The following is a 20130-nucleotide window of genomic DNA, read 5'->3' as shown; positions in this document are numbered from 1 at the left end:
TTGCAGTGAGCCGAGATCGTACCACTGCACTGTAGCCTGGGTGACAGAGCGAGACTCTGTCTCAAAAACAAAAACAAAAACAAAACAAAACAAAAAAAAAGAAAAAGGACTGGAAATATGCACACTATAAAGGGAAAGTGAGTATAATTAAATTTGGAAAGAGAATTTTCAGTTTTTCAGTGTTGTTTGACGTCCCTACAAGGAGATGTTTTTATGTGTGATTTTACGTGTGATTTAAAAATATGAAGTAGTGTGCATAGGTGGGGACCTGCACGCCGAGGGAGAAAAAAATATAAGCAAAGGCATCAGGATGTGAAATGGAGTAGTTTATTAGTATGCAGTTTTTACACAGTAATAATCAGAAGGATGGTGGCTTAATGTGGCTTATATAGTCCTAAATTATTGGCTGTTATTCAGTTAAGGTAATGACATGTTTCAATAGGTTTTTAAGTGAGTTAGGCAGATACAACTCTGGAAGCCAAATAGTTGATGGATACTTCGGTTGGAAACCCTAACTGATTTTTACATAGCCTCTCCAGAGCCAGCAAAGCCAGATGCTGTTTTGTGGTTATTCTTGAGATTTTTTTCCCCCTTTAAGACTATACAGTGTTTGCCAGGCAGGGGAGGATGGTGACCAGTTTGTATTTAAAAAAAAAAAAAGAAGAAGAAGAAAAGGCACACAGCCATGCTGCTGGCTTAAAGTCTGTTACCTTTCCCAAAGTATACATATTCTGATAAAATTGGTGTTGTCTCCATATAAAAAGTATTATTAACCTCCTGCGGGCTTGCTTTGGGCACTATTCTGGGTAGAATAGACAGACACAGACGTTTAGATAGACTGAATCTCTTTCTCTGATTTAATTTTGCATTACAGGTAAACGCCATATGTAATGTGTAAGAGGCAGGTAGGTAAACATGCTCAACTGCAGTTTTTGGTTTTGTGTTCTGATGTGATCTGAGTATTTCGAAGCACTTACAATGCAGAGCATACTATATGAAAGTTCTCATGATTTGGGAGCACACTCACAGTAAGGACAAGGAACGTTCTTTCACATTGAAGTTCTAAAAATTAACTTTCTCAGTAATAAGACTTGAGCAAAAACAAATTAAGACTAAGGAAAAGATGATAATTTGCAAATACTTGCAAATGGGAGCCTCTACTCCACATGTTTGTAAAATGTTTTACCTTATCTTCCATTCCTGGCATTAGGAGTCATTTTGGTTTGGGGCCATTTATTGAAGCTGATCTTTGATGAATGAATGAGACCCTTTATTTTCCAGTGATGCTGCTTTATTTTTGGGAAGTGGGAACAAAGGCCTGACGTGGTACCATGGGTATAACTGTACAAATTTCAATGTTATTTGAAGAAATAGACATCTAAATGAAGAAATACTTTTAGTTGTTGACTTTAAAAGGTACCGAATTATGCTGATGATTCTGTTATTTAAAATAACTAGACCATTTTTCTTTAGAGCAAAACAGACAACACTACAAATCTCTGATGTGTATTAAGTTTTCCTGAAAGGTAAACACAATTTTTTTTTTTTTTTTTTTACTGTCTCAGCTTTTCTATTACATTTGTGTGTGTAGGGGGAGCTGGGTACAAAGAGAAAGAGAAAGCATGGTGAAGATGACTCAGAACAAAATGGGTGGCGTTTGTAAGACACAGAGAATTGCCTTTGAAGATTGTTGGCGTGTTTATTTATGCTAACTCCCACGATCTGAAAAAATAGCTGTAGCAGGCTCATTACTCTGTGGAAAAATCAAATTCATTTGATAGGATTAATTCGTTTTGAAACCCATGTGGTTTTCAAGGATTTTTAAAATAATGTGAGATATTACAGCAATCCTTACTTTAACATTTTGGTCTAAGTGAAGGCATGAAACAATTTAAATACACCCAGAATGTAAAGTTTTAAATGTTACCAGAAATTGTCTTTTCTTGACAATACTGGAACATTTTGGATGTTATGAACAGGTGCATAATTATAGATTTGTGTTTTCAAACACTATTTGTGCAAAGTAGAATCCATGCAAGAACCGATTTTAAGAAACAAGTGGTGCTTCGTAATTTCCAGAAATGGAGAGGAATTACGATATGCAAAACTAATGATAATAGCTCACTTATTTTTAGTTCTTTTTATATTCTTGACACTGTGATAAGCTCTCTACATATATTATTTCATTTATTCATAACAACCCTATGAGAAGGGTATAATTATTATCCAATATTTTTTAGGGAAGGAAACCAAAGATTATAAAAGTTAACAGCTAATGAGTAAGGAGGCCAGTATTTTTGCTTAGGTGGTCTCTGTATAGAATCCATGCTCTTAACTATTAGGATATGCTGATTCTAAAGCAATTAATGAATATTGGTCTGAAATCAGTCTAATGGCATGCTGGAAACAGCTCTTAGAAACTGCTAAGAGTTGATTGTTAGATATTTTGGATTTTTGTAAGCCAATTTGTAAACTTTGATACTTTGAAATCAGCAGTGATTGGAGTATTTACACCACAGAAATGGGCAAATGCTACAAATCAAGGCATTTTTTTCAAGTCAGTTCGCCAGCACATAATTTAATAACATAGCGCCCTTTCAGCAGTGCCAAAGTATAAACCCTCACATTTTAAATGGATATAAATGAAATAAACGCTTACATTAACAGTTTTTTTTGTCTTGATCTCAAGAGGACAGACTATAATTAGTATGGTTAGAACTTTAAAAATGAAATTTAAGAGTATGTATTCCTAAATTCCATAGTAGAAGACAGTCCTTTTCCTAGCCTTTGAACTTTTATATGAGGATTTTAGAAAGAAAGCCCTTGTCTGTCCAACCACAGAGTGTAAAAGCAGTTAGCTGTGCCAAATTTGAGAGGACTCTTTGCTGGCTGAAATTGTCTGAGCAGGAATGGAAAGTGATTGGGTTGGGTAAACAGGAGCCTATGATAGGAGGATGGCAGAAGCCAGAGAAGGAAATTTTATTTAAAAAAAACAAAAACAAAAACAAAAAAAAGAACAAAACATGGGAACCAGTGGGGTTTGTGTGGTCTGAGTAAGCTTTGTGGCCTTATTGTGGGCATCATTTATCCATAAAATAATTTTAGCTTTAATTTTAGAACTCTAGTACTTAATTTTTCCTTGTAACCATAAAGCATCATTTTATGCTGTGATGAAAAATCATTCCAATGGTAGAGGTTCAATTTAATAAAAACTTAAAGCAGTGTAAATTGTAATGTTGATGCATTGCATCAGCTTATCAAATTTATCCTCCCAATGTTCTTCTTACGAAGAAGGCATAACTTGCTTACATGTTGTGTTTAATATATTTGTAATGTTCTTCTGATATGAAGATCCTCCATTGAACATTTGCTTGTACCTGGTTGGACTGCACACTGGATCCTGCTTATCTAAGCGAAAGCATACATGATTAGTAACTTACGGTTCTCTCTAACTCACCAATCAGTTCTTTTTCAGTATTTATTATTATTTATTGGAAAACATTTCCATAAACTGAAAGAAAAGAAAGAAATGCGCTCACAATTTAACCACCCAAACTGAATTTTCTTCCTTTTTTTCGATTTTATTTTTATTTTTTGAGAACAGGGTCTTGCTCTGTCACTACAGTGGTGTGACAATGGCTTACTGCAGCCTCAAACTCCTGGGCCCAAGCATTCCTCCTGCCTCAGCCCTCTGAATAGTTGGGACTACAGCCATGTGCCTTTTTTTATATTTAAAAAAAATTAAGGCCCGATGCGGTGGCTCATGCCTGTAATCCCAGCACTTTGGGAGGCCGAGGCAGGGCAGATCACAAGGTCGAGAGATCGAGATCATCCTGGCTAACATGGTGAAACCCCGTCTCTACTAAAAATACAAAAATAAGCTGGGCTTGGTGGTGTGTGCCTGTAGTCCCAGCTACTTGGGAGGCTGAGGCAGAAGAATTGCTTGACTCCAGGAGGTGGAGGTTGCAGTGAGCCGAAATCGCACCATTGCACTCCAGCCTGGGCAACAGAGTGAGACTCCGTCTCAAAAAAAAAAAAAAAAAAAAATTAAAACTTATATAGGTTAATATACGGGAAGTACAAGTACAGCTCTCCTACGTGCATATATTGTGTAGTGGTAAGTCTGGACTTTTAGTGCACCCATCACCTGAATCGTGAACAGCCAGTCAATTCTTATCCTGGTTCCTTCACCTCCTGAGAGTTGTGATTCTGAGAATTTGTGGTGTATTGATTGAGATAGCAGTTTAAGAGCAAGAGAAAAAAAGAAAACGAATGGAGGATGAAAAAATAAAGCAATACACATACACACAGAACAGGACCAAGTTAGAGGCAAAATATAGCATCCAACTTGAATAAAACAAAGTAATCGCTATCTTTGCAGATAAGGAGAAAACTGTGTCTGTGAATATTTTATACTAATTCAGTTTTATATTTGCTTATCTTTAATATTAATTTGAGACAACTGTTATTTTTCTGTTCTTTAATTTTTTTTATCAGCAGACTGGTAAGTTAGAAATGAATGTATGAGAGTCAGAGAAATCTGGATTTTAATCCTTAGCGTGAAAATTTTATAACTCTGTGACTTTGGAAAAGGAATCTAACTTCTCTGTTTATCCTGTTCACACAAGTGATAGTAATAATCCTTACTATAGACGACCACAGGAATTATAGATACAGCTCCCAGGGCAATGCATGTCAGAGTAAGCTGTGTCTCCTTACATTTTCAGAGCTGTTATTGTTACTCAACAAATGGCAGCTGTTGCTATCTGTGTTTTTGTTGTTGTTGTTGTTGTTTTTGAGACGGAGTCTCGCTCTGTTGCCAGGTCTGGAGGGCAGTGGTGTGATCTTGGCTAACTGCAACCTCCACCTCTTGGGTTCAAACTATTCTCCAGCCTCAGCCTCCTGAGTAGCTGGGATTACAGGCTTGTGCCACTGCGTCCGGCTAATTTTTGTATTTTTACCAGAGATGGGGTTTCACTATGTTGACCAGGCTGAACTCAAACTCCTGACCTCAGGTGATCCCCCCACCTCGGCCTCCCAGAGTGCTGGGATTACAGGTGTGAGCCACCGCACCCGGCCACTATCTCTGGTTTTTAAAATGTATTAAACATGAGGAGTAATGACAGTGTTTCTTGATGACTGGGGAACTTGCAGTAGAAAGTTGACAAATACTCTTTCTATGAAAGAAACTGGAGCCTCCTAAGGTTCAGAAAGAAACTGGATGCTTGATGAAGATGACGCTGCTGACGGCTCTTCCTCTTTCTGTGCAGAATGTCCCCCCAGACCTCTCCATCTGCACCTTTGTACTGGAGCAGTCCCTCTCTGTCCGGGCGCTGCAGGAGATGCTGGCTAACACCGTGGAGAAATCAGAAGGGGCAAGTACCCAATTTATGTAGACTTGTAGTATTTTAATGAGCTCAGCTACTATAAGAACAATTTCTTTCACAGGTGTCAGAGATTTTCTTTTTGCTAAAATAAGTCCATGCCTTTCAGTTGGAATGTCCTTAGGTTTGACTTTCTGCTTTATCTAGCATATTTGTGGTGTCTTGAAAACTAAAAAAATATATCCAAGCTTGATGTGATCTGTGTCACTAGGCCTCGTGCTTATGTCTGTGGTTTAAAACCGACCTTTCTTTGAGCATTTCTGTGTTTCATTACATTTTCAGAGCTGTTATTATTGTTATTATTTTAACTCATAGCTTTATGCATGGCTATTTGTCATTAACCTTTATTTCATTTTCAAATGTCTGTCACTATGTGACTATGTTCTGAGCTTTTTCATGGAAAGTAAAATTTCATGGCACTGTTACATATTTTAAGTAACCAAATTTTGGTGATACGGCCTTAGTCTATTGTAATTTTGCAAACAGCTCATCCTTTTCTTCTGAAAATTGAATTTTTTTTTTTTTTTTTTTTTGAGACGGAGTCTGGCTCTGTCACCCAGGCTGGAGTGCAGTGGCACGATCTCAGCTCACTGCAAGCTCTGCCTCCCGGGTTCATGCCATTCTCCTGCCTCAGCCTCCCGAGTAGCTGGGACTACAGGCACCTGCCACCACCACACTCGGCTATTTTTTTTTTTTTTTTTTTTTGTATTTTTAGTAGAGACGGGGTTTCACCATGTTAGCCAGGATAGTCTTGATCTCCTGACCTCGTGATCTGCCCACCGTGGCCTCCCAAAGTGCTGGGATTACAGGTGTGAGCCACCGCACCCAGCCCTGAAATTGTTATGTGGTTTCCTAATGCAAGTATTTTTCTTTCAAAGCCTATTTGGTTATTTTATTTTCTATGAGACTTCCTGTGACTGATATCTGGGCTGTTACCCAGTCTTAACCAATTTATTAAAGTTTAGAATTAAGCAGGAGGATTAATGGTCAAATTTTTTGTTTCCAGGTTTTTTAATTTTTATTTTTTGGTATGGTAATTACTGCAGTGTATGGTTTAATAAAGTATAGTATTTCCAGAGATAAAACTGAAAATTTTATTTTACCATTATTGATCTATATGTTGCTGTTGTTATTAATCATTACTCTGGTCTGGATAAGTAAAGAGATTAAAAAATGGTAATATATAAATGATTATCCATAGAAATGAGTGATCAGTTATAACATTATTTTCATCAGCCTTGTAGTTTTTAAAATTTTAGTGTTATGCAGCTTATGACTTTAGTTGATTTGTGCATTAATTCTAAATTAAATTTTAGCAGTATACTATTAAGTAGGGAAGAGAAACTTTAGTGATTTTTATTTGATATTAGACTAGAAGTTTATTTTACAAAAGCTTAGTATTTTAGTTTTTCAGGTTCATTTTTTATTTACAACAAAGTTTGAAATTATTGAAATATATAAAGTTTCTTTTAAAAATTTCGATTCTTTCATGTAAACCTTCTCAGGCATGCTTAAGTTATGAAAGAGTAAAACAATTCTCAATTTAGTTTCATTTCTACCTGAAATAACCCCTCCTGATTTTTAAACATACCTGAGTCATATCAACTTGGATATGCAAATCGCTTTTATAAAGAAAGATCATTTTTATTTGGCATTAGCATTTAAAAAATGCATCTTGCCATTTCATCTGTCTTTATAGATAACAACTTAGAACTAAATTGCCATAAATTTAATTTTTTTATTGCTAAGTTGCATTTCTTAAATTTAACAACTTTGAGAAGATCTTTTATCTTCTTCAAATCATGAGGTTGGGCTAGGCAAATTCTAAAGTTTCTTGAAATATAGGAAGTAATTTGAAATACTGTTTTAGGATTTGTGGTTTTTTTGAGATGAGGTCTTGCTATATTGCCCAGGCTGATCTTGAGCTCCTGAGCTCAAGCAATCCTCCTGCCTCAGTCTCTGGAATATCTAGGATTACAGGTGCATGCCACACTGTACCCAGCTTCTAGGATTTATGTTTTCAAGACATTTATTAGTTAGAATTTCTGGATCTCCTCAAATATTTGTATTTAGCTGAATTTAGTTTTGAATTGTTCACTCTCTAGAATGTCTCTATCACAGATAAAGTAGTAATTTGTGTGATGTGTTGAACACTATTTTATAAAGCGCAGTATAGTTACCATAAGACATGAATTAGGAAGTATAATTTGAGGAAAAACTGCTACAAGGAATAAACACATTGCATGAAGCTGAAACCTATTTCTGGTTATTAGTAACTTTTAGAAAGAAACCAATGTCAAATAGCTCAACAGGGTACTGTATATTAGGGAAAAATGAAAGTTTCTGTCATACTGCTGAGTATTTTTTATTATACCCAGAAATATGATATTCATTCTGAGCTTGCCACAGGTGATGCCAGTTAATTAGCACAGCCCCAGCCACAGCTTTGGAGGAAGGGTTCTGGAGGTCTCTATTGTATTTATGGATTTGGAGGTAGCCTGAGCAACAGGGGGGATCCTGGAGGACCCCTGGGGTGGTCAGGGCTAGGGAGCACTGTGGGGACTTGGGGCAGCAACTGTTTACCAAGAAGGATAGATATTTTCCACTTAACCGTTTTATTCATAAGAGTGTGCACCAGCTGAATATCATGTCTGATGATATGTGACTCATGGATGCTGCTGGCACTTGTAGGAACCAAGTCTTCTGGACTCCAAATATCATCTTTTCTAGTGCCTTATAATGTCCCCTTTACACTCATTATGGAACCCTAATGGGGAATCTTTTTAATCAATCAAATTACTATCTCCAGGTTAATAAATCATGTGTAGTTTGCTTAAACGAAGAGCCACTTTTCCTAGGATGAAGTGTGTCGGGAAGGTAATGCGAATTTTCATGAAATCATTTCTTTCCTTTCAGATGAACAGTGAATCAAAAAGAACCTTGTGTTCCCCTGATTCCCACCTCTTTCATAATCAACTTTCTTTACAAAGCTCTGTTCTTTTTTATTTAATAATTCTTCTTTAATTTCTTACACAATTCAGTAAATTAAATAATACTTATACTATTTCGTGTCCAAAATGTTATACGCACATAGCAATACAAACACACTTGATGATGATAAGGAAAAATTTTCCATTTAGAACCATTGCCTTTGTCTTTTGTGGTTAAGGACCATTTTGCTAGTATTCTTGGGTCATGAATAAATACATGGTTTTCATAAAATGGTTAAGGAAACTTAACAGAAAACTCCCAATGTCATTTGTGACAAAGCAAATCATGAACATTATGATAACAGAAGAAGACGTGTGTAAGATGAAATGGGAGAAAATATTACCTAATCTATGAAGTTTTGGTTCCCTAAAAAGTTGCTTATTGTGACTATTAGTAAAATAACTCATATTTTTGTGGCACCAAAATCATTCTGAAGGATTTCATCTAAGTGGATTTTCTAAAAAAAAAAAATATATATATATATATGTATATATAGTTAAAAGAGAGACCTAGATCCAATATCTATATAATTACATTGACTATCATTTAGCTTTTATTCTTATTAAAATCATGTCAATAGTAAATAGGCCAAGACCTGTTTATCTCAGTAGCTGCCCGCAGAAGTTTTCAGATCTTGAGGATGGAGACAGTACACAGGCAATGAGAAGGAGAAGGTGTCTGTTGAGCAGCACCCATCTCTTTGGCCCCGTTTTCTCTGGGCGTCTGCCTATGCACATTCTTGCTTCTGCTGTTCTTTCTATTTCCCCCACTGGGTTTTCTGTGGTTCTGGATAACTTGTCACTTGCAGATCTACCTCTGTATTGCTCTTCTTGCTCTTCAGATCTATTTTGCATATGGATGATATAGCATAGGGTTAAAAACAGGGATTTATTGTCTTAGAGAACTGCTTGAGAATACCAGTTCTGCCATAGTTAGGTCTGTGGCTTTGGGAAAGATAACTTTATCATCAAGACTTAGTAATTATTAAATGATGGTGCATGTTATTATTGTTTTATTTATTCTTTTTTGTATACTTTTAAACTCCCTGGGTTGGACTGCTACTAATTCCTGACTGCCTTTTCTCCGGCCTTGATGGCTTTCTTCCTTCTCTGGGACATAGCCAGTCCAATTCCCACTTCCTCCCCTCGACCCCAGTATCCTCATCAATTCTGGCACATGTAGTTTGCCGATTTAACGATGCCACGACAGTGTTAGAATGGAGAATTGATGATAGCATTTGCTTATTTCCATGTGTTTTGTAATTAATAAAGTTTCATAATTTAAGTAATATTGTGCTTTTGGCTGTTCCTTTTATCTTAATTCACAAAATTATGATAGGCACTTTTCTCTCACACAACTTTATTTGTAATGCCTAATTTAATTTAAGGATTTCATCTCATATGAGCACAGATATCAAGTGAGAGGTGACGTAGCATAGTAGAAAGGGCTTTGGTTTTGGAGTCCAGGAAATTTACTGAAAATTCTTTTTCGAATAATATTTATAATAATTATCATCTGTTGAAAAGGCATTGCTTTGGTTTAATGCCGTGAGTCCAATATATGGCTTGTATATTCTGTTAAGGATAGCATATTTTAAAATACACGTTGAGTGTCCTTTCTGTCTTTCGGTTTAATTGTTTCTGGGGGAATTGTAGGACCCTGTCCTTTTCAACTTTAGCTTGTGGCCACTTGACTGGGTCCCTTTATTATTAGAATATTGTAGATTGAACTAGAGAAAAAATTAAAATTAACCATTCTTTGCTCCTTACATCTTGCTCTTTGATGGAGAAATAGATTAACATTTATAATTCAGGTGATTATGATTTGGATCATTCATTCATTTGCTATATATTCCTCATGATCGTGGGTATTGGTAGTTTACTGCTATGTAAGTTATGAATGATATGTTAAAAATCTATAAAATTCACAATGTAATGTTATAAATATTGTGATGAGCAAATAATATTGAATTGAATATTAAATAAATCCAATTCTAATCATTTAGTGCTTTTTCAACTTTTATAAGATAACGTATCTTATAAAGGTTCTATGTATAGAAATTTAAGTGTTTTTTTGGTCATCAATGAGTTTACAACTGCAGGGATAGAAAAACAATTATAGTATAATTTCGTGTACATTATAGAAGTATATATAATTATCATGTCGGCAGGAAGAAGGAATTGTGTATGTGGAACTTGTTATTCCTTTAAATTTTCTTGGCACTTTTTAGAATCATTTCCAAAATTATTAGAAGTAATATTAAAACTATTAATAGAAAAAGTCATTTCAAAATTTTTTCCAAGGAACAATTTGAGCTCATTAGGCAATTCCTTAAAATTTTAATAGAAAATAATACTTGTCAGGAAGACAATCCAAAACATGTCCAGAGATATTCTTAAAATGATTTTTATGTTTCAGTTTAGTAAAATGGCTTATTGTTTTATAAGAAACTGTAATGATGTTTCCTCTTTCTAAATTATGTACTGTCTTCAAAGTACAAAATATTACAATGACTTATTAACAGGTATAGAGCAGACTCAGACATGTCTAGCTTTTATGAAAAATGGAGCTGTAGAATGTGGAGTAGTAAAACACTTGTGTCGGCTGGGCATGGTGGCTCATGCCTGTAATCAGGCCGAGGTGGGTGGATCACCTGAGGTCAGGAGTTTGAGACCAGCCTGGCCAATGTGGAGAATCCCTGTCTCTATGAAAAACACAAAAATTAGCCAGGTGTGGTGGTACACACCTGTAATCCCAGCTACTCGGGGGGCTGAAGCAGGAGAATTGCTTGAACCCAGGAGATGGAGGTTGCAGAGAGCAGAGATTGCACCACTGTACTCCAGCCTGGGCAACAAAGTGAGACTCCATCTCAAAATAAATAAATAAATTAGTTAATTAAATAAAACACTTGTGTCATTCTTTTTATAAAACTCCTGTCTCTTTAAGACATGTACTCTAAGAACATTCAAAAATGCATGGGGCCGGGCACGGTGGCTCACACCTGTCATCCCAGCATTTTGAGAGGCTGAGGCGTGTGGATCACTTGAGGTCAGGAGCTCGAGACCAGCCTAGCCAACATGGTGAAACCCCGTCTCTACTAAAACCACAAAAAATTAGCCAGGTGTGGTGACACGTGCCTGTAATCCCAGCTACTTGGGAGGCTGAGGCACGAGAATTGCTTGAACCCAGGAGGTGGATTTTGCAGTGAGCCCAGATTGTGCCACTCCACTCCAGCCTGGGCAACAGAGCAAGTCTCCATCTCAATTTAAAAAAAAAAAAAAAAAAAAGCATTGGGAAGCAACCAGCTAAATTTACTGGTAAATAAATTTAAAAAAATACATTTTTGAAACACTGAAGCCCCATAAATTACTTTTTAAAAGTACATTTATCAAACATTGAAGCTCCGATTTCACACAGGTAAATTGCATCTAAGATCATTTTATATAAATGCAAGAGCAAAAGATGAAGAAGATCTGTGTATTATCTCATAGTGGTTAAAGCTCATAGATTATAGTACAAACTCCCCGAGCTCATTTCCTGGTAACATAAGTGACTTAACCTTTCTGTGCCTCAATTTTCTCATTTATAATATGGGGTAAATAATGGCATCTCCCTTTGTTGTGAGAATTAAATAATATAAGTAAAGTGTGTAGAACAATCGTGGCATGCAAGAAGCACTATGAGTTGCTATCATCATTGTGATGGTCTCTGCATTGAGTATGCCTGAGTAAGCTCCTACCGGATCTGATCCTTCTGAAGAAAATAACTATAATCTCTGGACAAAATACAAAAACAAAACTACACCCACAACAATAAAACCTTCAATTACCTGAAGGCCCTAGCTATAGTTTCTCTATGGCTGCCGTTACAAGTTACTGCTAAGTTGGTGGCTTAAAACAACATACATTTATTATTTTCTAGTGTTAGAGGTCACAAGTCTAAAATCAATCTCCATGGGCTAAAATCAGGGTGTTGGCAGCACTGCATTGCTTCCAGGGACTCTAGGGAAAAATCTGTTTCCTTGCCTTTTCTAGCCTACATTCTTGGCTTGTGACCCATCCTCCACCCTCAAAGCCAGCAGTGACCTACCATGTCACATCATCACAGGTGCCAGGGATTAGGATGTGGATGGTTCCGCGGTGCCGTTATGTGGCCTACCCTATCATGGACGTGCTGAGCTTGAGTAAGATGTTATTGATAAGATCCAATGGAAGTGAGAGCAATCTAGTTGAAAAATGACCGAAAAGTATACTTTTTGATTTGACAGGAGCCTGATTTTCTTGCAAACCAATCAATAGGAATTTCAATGTATCTTATGTACATACCAATTCATAGATTCACATACATTTTGTATTTAACGGGCTTCATTCTCTGAAGGTTTTCTTAGTTTCCAGTAGTTAATCACATGATTTAGAATTTAAATTTAAGTATATTTTCATATTGCATGCATAGTAGACACTAATTACTTTTAACAATAACACCAATCAAAAATAACTAAAAAAATGAGGATACATATAAATGCAATTTGTTGAGTTCCTATCGTGTTCCAGACAGGCATCTTCCTGAACCACGAATACAAAATAGTGAGTGTGGTATTATTTTTCTTTGTTAATAGGAGCCTGTTCAGTCTTTGGCTATAGTCTCTTCTGCGGCAGATAACATTATTTAAAGTATGGTCACAGTTCCAACAGTAGATCTTAGTATTTCTTTTGTATCCTCATTCTTCTGGTATTGTGGTATCTGCTCAGAGACACTACATCGTAAAGCCTTTTTTGTTCAAGCTTTAGGGCAGATAGAGCAAGGATCAAAATGAAGAGAGTTAATGTTGTGTCCACTCTAGTTGAGTTTTATATTGATGATTTCTTTCCATTAAAGCACATTGGGGTAATGTGGAGGAAAAGGAGTTGATGAATTTTGTGGTTCATATGATTATAAATTGTGTTCCGTATATTATTAAATTTCTCAAATGACTGGGCTAATGACTCACTGGAAAAAAATGAGGTTTAACACTTGATATCGTTCATCCGTTTTCAAATATGCTCTGTATAAGTCTCCAGTAAACTACAGAATTAAACTCCATTAAAATACAGAATTAGGATGTAAAACTGTGACCATACTTTAAATAGTGTAAATGTAGAGATATCTGCCACTGAAGAGACTATAGCCAAAGAATGAACAGGCTCCTATTAACAAAGAAAAATAATACCACACTCATTATGTTTTATTTGTGTTTCAGGAAGATGCCTGCCTGGAATATGATAAGAACTCAACAAATTGCCTTTATATATATCTTCATTTGTTTATTTAGTTATTTTTAATTAATGCTATTGTTAAAAGTAATTAGTGTCTATTATGCATGCAATATGCAAATATACTTAAATTTAAATTCTAAATCATTGAAATGTTTTATTTTTATAACAGTAATATATGAGTATAAAATAAAAATACCCTCTTCATAATCCTCATTCCCCCCTAAGATAACCACAGCTAAAAGATTGGTATATAGCCATCTATAACTTTATGCATAAAAATGTTATTATATAAATGGAATCATATACTGTCTGGTCATCTTTTACCACTTAATTATATATGGTTTTTAAAAAATAAGGACACAAAGTGTCCAGAGGAAGAGAAGATTCAGATTTAGTTGATCCAAGCTCTGGCTCAGATTTCTGTAGTTCTCTTTGCTCTGTTCTGTGTTTGCTTGGTTCACAGGCTAGCTTCCCTCATGATTACAAGATACCTTGTATGAATTTCAGGGATGATATCCAAAGTCAGCATCATCTATAGGCACAAAAAGGAGCTGATTTTCTTTGTTTCTAAAAGCAAGGCACTTACTCCAGGAACTCCCTGGCAGAATTTCCCTCGTGTCCATTGTCACACACCCATAGCTAATTTGTTTACTCGCAAGAGAAAATGGGACCAGCACAACTGGCTCTGACCATGGGGATGGCAATAGGGAAGGATACTTTGAAGAACTAGGTTCTTTTATTGGGCGAAGGAAGAGAATTGCATGTGAAAATGAAGGTCAGATAATTTCTACCATTGTCTGCTACATCATATAGCAGATACATAGTTAGCATCTGTATGCTTTCACTGGAAATGTTTATATTTGGGACCCTCCATGTTCCTGAGCCAAACTAGGACCAACAAATGAAATCTTTGCCTAGGAAAACAAATCCAACTCTGTGCTCAGGTGTCTCCATGACTGAGAAATAGAAAGTGCATGTCCATTCTCCACCTGCCTCATTCATACAGTGTTCATTCCACAAAAATAGATTGAGTTACTTTTGTGCATTCTGGAGCTAGGGGGACAGGGATGAATAACAATGCCTCCTTGCTCTTGAGAATCTTAGCAATCTAATAATAAAGAGAGAAGATATGAACCTGCTTTCATAGTAAATAGTTCAATCAGAGAGCAGAGGAGAGATCTAATTACCTACCCAACACTCTCCCCTTGTACGTCCTCATAACTATGAAATGCTGAATGGATTAGTGTGTGTTTATATTGTAGACAATATGATGCTACTAGCTATTTATATCCGAAACTTCTATTCTCAAATATCTAGTCTAACGTAACCTTATTTTAAGAGGCTGTGTTCTGTTTACCTTCCTATTCAGGAACATCCTTGGTAAAGCATAAATAATACTTCAATAATTAGATTATAATGTCAATAAATTCACAAATTTACTAATTAATGTAATATTTAGCCAGCATCTTGTCCAAAGCCTCTGTATATAAATATGTACCTACCCTTCATCTGAAAAATTGATGAAGTGATGTAAAGGTGAATGTGATTATAATCTCTTGAAGGGCTCATGGCTAAAAATATTCACTGAGCAACAATTATCTATCTGTCACTTAGGTGAATGTGGAAATTTGTCTGTGGTTGAAAGATGCATCTTTCAGTTTTACTGCCTTTCTGTTTCTAGAAAGACAACTTTCTACTCAGAAGCCAAGGATATTCCATATTTCTAAGTATTTGAATGACGTGGTTTCCAGACTCTGTCATCAAACTCAATAAAGACGTCAATTTAAGCAGCATGTAATTTAATCACAGTGGCGTAGTTAGGCACTGTTTTAGATTATGAAACTTGAATGTATAGATTATTTTATTTGATTAGTCTCATTCAATTTGGACATCTTCCTCAGCTATTTGTGTGTGTTTATAATAGAAAAAATTTTCATTTGTAAACATATGATGGCAAATAAATGACATGGCATATTTCTGATTCAATCTTAATAAACTATTCTGCAATTTATGAGTGACTTAAAGATATGTGGAACCTATTGAGTCAGCCATTCTCAAATTTTTTTCTTTTTTTGAGATAGAGTCTCATTCTGTCACCTAGGCTGGAGTGCAGTGGTGCAATATCCTCGCCAAAAAACAAACACAAAAGCAAAAACAACAACTAACACTCCTTCCTGCATTTTTTGTGTGTGTTTTCTTCAAAGCACTGAACACCTTCTGAAGACTGTATTCCCGGTCTGTTTATTGCCTTCCTATCGCCATTAGAGTGTAAATCTCAGGAATGCAGGTCTTTGAGTCTGTGGTATTCGCTTGCTATACCACTAACATCCAAGACAATGCGTGTTATGTACTAGGTAGTCAGGAAATATTTGCTAACTGGAGGGACTGCAAGATAGGATTTATAGACCAAAATTAAGGGGCTGGAAAGTACCAAAAATTCTGTTTCTGCTACTGTAGTAACAGTTTTGAACATATGGTAGAGCTTTTTTGTCTGTTAAATACAGCTGTTTTTGAATTTGCCTCTCTATTGTGGAAGAAAAGGAATGTTTTTGAAAGGAAAGTCAGAAAAATAACCTCTTGGGTTCGGTAATCCTCCATCCTTATTTGCCTGACACAGTCCAGGTTAATACCTGTGGTCACAGCATAATCACTATTAGTTCCCCCTTTCGTTGTCCAGAGTGTCCCAGTCTGGATGAGAAATTACATGGTTATCCCTAGTCATGGTGTCTTTGTGAATCAGATAAAACTTATAGAATCTATTTACAGAAGGCAATACAAATAATATGCACGCATACAAAATCTTGTATTTCATCTCTGATTTGAGGACTTAAAAGAAGTCTTCCTTTTTGTTGAGTTAAATAACTTCATTTTTTTTTTTTTTTGAGTTAATTCTTGCTCTGTTATCCATGCTGGAGTGCAGTGTATGATCATAGCTCTCTGCAGCCTCCAATGCTGGGTCTCAAGGGGTCCTCCTGCCTCCTGAGTAGCCAGGACCATAGGCACAAGCCACCATGCCTGGCTAATTAATTTTTTTTTTTTTTTTTTTTTTTTTTTTGGTGAAGATAGGTTCTTGGTATATTGCCCAGGCTGGCCTTGAACTCCTGACCTTAAGTGGTCCTGCCACCTTAACCTCCCAAAATGTTGGGATTACAGGTGTGAGCCACCTCACCCAACTCACACAACCTCTTTAGTGATTGTTGCAGTCACACATTCTGAGAAGATACACTTTTTTGCAAGTAATCCCAGAAGTGTAAGAGAAGGGCAAAGACCAGCAGGATCTACATAACTTGAGGATTACAGAAACCAGATGGAACATTCTGATGGTGAGCATGAGGTCAGTACTGGTAGTACAACCTGATTACTTTCATGTGGCTTCTGAGATCAGGCCACATGTGACCCATGACTTCCTGGTGAAGCATTAACTCTTAAGACCATGTGGAACTGTAGAAGGGTCCTTTGCTGGAACCGGAAACCTTAGAACTGTCCTTAGACCACTGAAAAAAGTACAAAGAGCAGCGCAGCAAGAACACACAGAATGGGCCTAATATTACCACACACTGATTTCCATAGCCCTGGAAAATGTGAGCCCATATGTGAGACAAGCAGAACGTATTGAAAGCCTTGCAGTATCTGACAAAAGAAAAAAGTAGGCCAGGCGCTGTGGCCCACGCCTGTAATGCGAGCACTTTGGGAGTCTGAGGTGGGAGGATCACTTGAGCCCAGGAGTTTGAGACCAGCTTGGGCAACATGGTGAAACTGTCTCTACAAAAAATAAAAAAAATTAGCTGGACATGGTGGCTAATAGCCATAGCCAGCATACCTATAGACCCAGCTACTTCAGAGGCTGAGGTGGTGGGATTGCTTGAGCTTGGGAGATCGAGGCCGCGGTGAGCTGTGCTTGTGCCACTACACTCCAACCTGGGTGACGGAGCGAGATGCCGTCTCAAAAAAAAAAGCATCCCAAATCTCACACAACAATGAATGAGATTGGACAGTGCAAAGATAAAGCTAAATGAAAGTTAAATAACACCAGAGATCACAGAAGAAACAGCAGCTAAACCAGCAAAATTAAATACTTCATAAGCTGGTGTTAATTGCATTTGTTCACTCTATTGATATATGAAGAGTAACCACGTTCTAGATTCTGTGTAGAGTAAATAGTGAGAGCGAGCTGAGTTGCTACAGATGCCTCCTTCAGAATAGGACATAAGTGGAACCTGTGTATTGTAGGTATAAACACTCAATAAGTGATTTTTTTTTTCAGATGAAGAAATAGAAACAATGCACCAAGGTCAATGATTAAAAACTGTGATTATCTTTACACAGTCATGGACTGGGAAGTTTTGTTTCTAATAGTTTCCAGAATAGAAGTATTTGTGTGAATGACAATTATATTACATGTAAGGAAATTAATTATATCATTTATTGATTCTTGAGGTACAGGCTCTAAAGCTCCAGCATGGATTTGATGTGGATGATACTAATGATACAGATATTTATGTTTTGTTGATTTGTATGTAGTTTCCCCATAAGGTTTTTTTTTTTTTTTGAGACAGAGTTTAGTTCTTGTTGCTCAGGCTGGAGTGCAATGGCATGGTCTTGGCTCACTGCAACCTCTGCCTCCTGGTTTAAAGCGATTCTCCTGCCTCAGCCTCCCAAGTAGCTGGGATTACAGGCACCCACCGCCACGCCTGGCTAATTTTTGTGTATTTTTAGTACAGATGGGGTTTCTCCATGTTGGCCAGGCTGGTGTTGAACTCCTTACCTCAGGTAATCTGCCCGCCTTGGCCTCCCAAAGTGCTGGGATTACAGGCGTGAGCCACCACGCCTGGCCCCCATAAGGGGTTTTTAGTTCCTCAGGAAACTATTCAAGCATTGGTTAGGAAGAAATATGTGCAGCTGGGTGAATCCAGCTAATGACTGGATTATTCTCATGGCATTTTGCCGGGGGCTGCCTTGATGATGTCTTCTTAGATCTAGGTCTTTAACTTGCCTGTAACTATTGCACACTGTCCCTCCAGCAGATCGTTCCTAATTTAACTGCTATCCTGTGACCTCAGTTCTTACAAAGGAATCTAAAACTGTAACCTTTTTTTATTTCTAGCTCTAATTCGTTCTTTATACTATTCGTTCTCTATCCAAACTGAACTCACTCCCTGAATATGCTACACTTTCTTCAGGTATATATTCTCCACATTCTTACCACACTAATTCCCCAACCTAGAATTCTGAGCCTTTCAAAAGTTTACCACCCACCACTTCTCTGCAGATGTCCAAGGAGTTGTCTTCCTTAAACCCTTTGATGAAGCTCCCAGCCAGAAGTTATATTTCTACTCATAGAGTTCCTTATCACTGTGTGTTCACATTTTCTTATTTTTGTCTCTCATTTTATATAGTGATTATTTTGTATGTATTTTATACATTTTATTTACATTAGAATATGGTTTTGTTCAATGTCCATTCTTTAACCAACACCACATTGTCTTGATTACTAGTAGCTTTATAGTAAGTCTTTTTTATTTTATTTTTTTATTTTTTGAGACGGAGTTTTGCTCTGTCACTGGGCTGGAGTGCAGTGGCGCCATCTTGGCTTACTGCAACCAACCTCTGCCTCCCGGATTCAAGCAGTTCTCCTGCCTCAGCCTCCTGAGTAGCTGGGACTACAGGCGCGCACCACTACGCCCAGCTAATTTTTGTATTTTTAGTAGAGACGGGGTTTCACCTTGTTGGCCAGGATGGTATCGATCTCCTGACCTCGTGATCCGCCCACCTTGGACTCCCAAAGTGCTGGGATTACAGGTGTGAGCCACTGCGCCCGGCCTGTAGTAAGTTTAGAAGTTACATATGTCTGTCTCTGACTTTGTTCTTCTCCAATGTTGTGATTATTGTGGGTCTTTTGCCTTCCCATATACATTTTAAAATCAGTTTGTAAAAATCTACAAAATAACTTGCTGAGATTTTTATTGGGATGCACTGAATTGTTAGAATGTTTAAAAAATTTTCTGTATTCCTCTATGTACCCACCAGTTTTTCATAGTATATAGATCTAAAATGTAAGACTTTATTCTATGAATTTATTATGCATAATAGATCTAAGCCCAGGAGGTCAAGGCTGAAGTGAGTGCTACTATATTCCAGCCTGGGCGAAAGAGAGAGACTCTGCCAAAAAAAAAATATGTACTATGTACATATCCTGAGGATTTGAACAAATTCAGAAAACACTGAAACAGTATTACATGAGCTGGAATTTATTTAAGAGTAGTAATCAAGCTGATTTTTTTCTATTAATTTTAGCTAAGCAAAATTTCCATCATTATTCATGACTGATGATTTCTTTCCTTATATTTATTGTGATGACTTTTTAATCATACATTTAAATTAATACACATTCCTAGAGGTGGTACTCTAAGCTGAATATTTTCTAACAAAGTCTGTCTGTTATTATGTCTAATAACACTGTTTATCACTATATTTTAGAAATGTTTAATATTAAGATTAGTCCT

The 20130-nt window shown here is 36.7% G+C and overlaps 1 protein-coding gene across 5 annotated transcripts in view; it reads left to right on the top strand.

Annotated features, from left to right (window-relative positions):
- The window catches only part of RYR2 (ryanodine receptor 2), a 789753-nt gene that overhangs the window by 274830 nt on the left and 494793 nt on the right, over positions 1–20130 (top strand). For all 5 annotated transcript variants that reach the window (XM_054448216.2, XM_054448137.2, XM_054448051.2 and 2 more), the window contains exon 3: positions 5271–5375. In XM_054448216.2, the coding sequence (XP_054304191.1) occupies positions 5271–5375 (105 nt within the window). The remainder of the gene's footprint in view (positions 1–5270; positions 5376–20130) is intronic.

This window comes from Pongo pygmaeus, chromosome 1 (genome assembly GCF_028885625.2).
Source record: "Pongo pygmaeus isolate AG05252 chromosome 1, NHGRI_mPonPyg2-v2.0_pri, whole genome shotgun sequence".
Taxonomy (NCBI): Eukaryota; Metazoa; Chordata; class Mammalia; order Primates; family Hominidae; genus Pongo; species Pongo pygmaeus.
The sequence above is the reverse complement of the archived record's forward strand: the minus strand, read 5'-3'. Positions and strand labels throughout refer to the sequence as shown.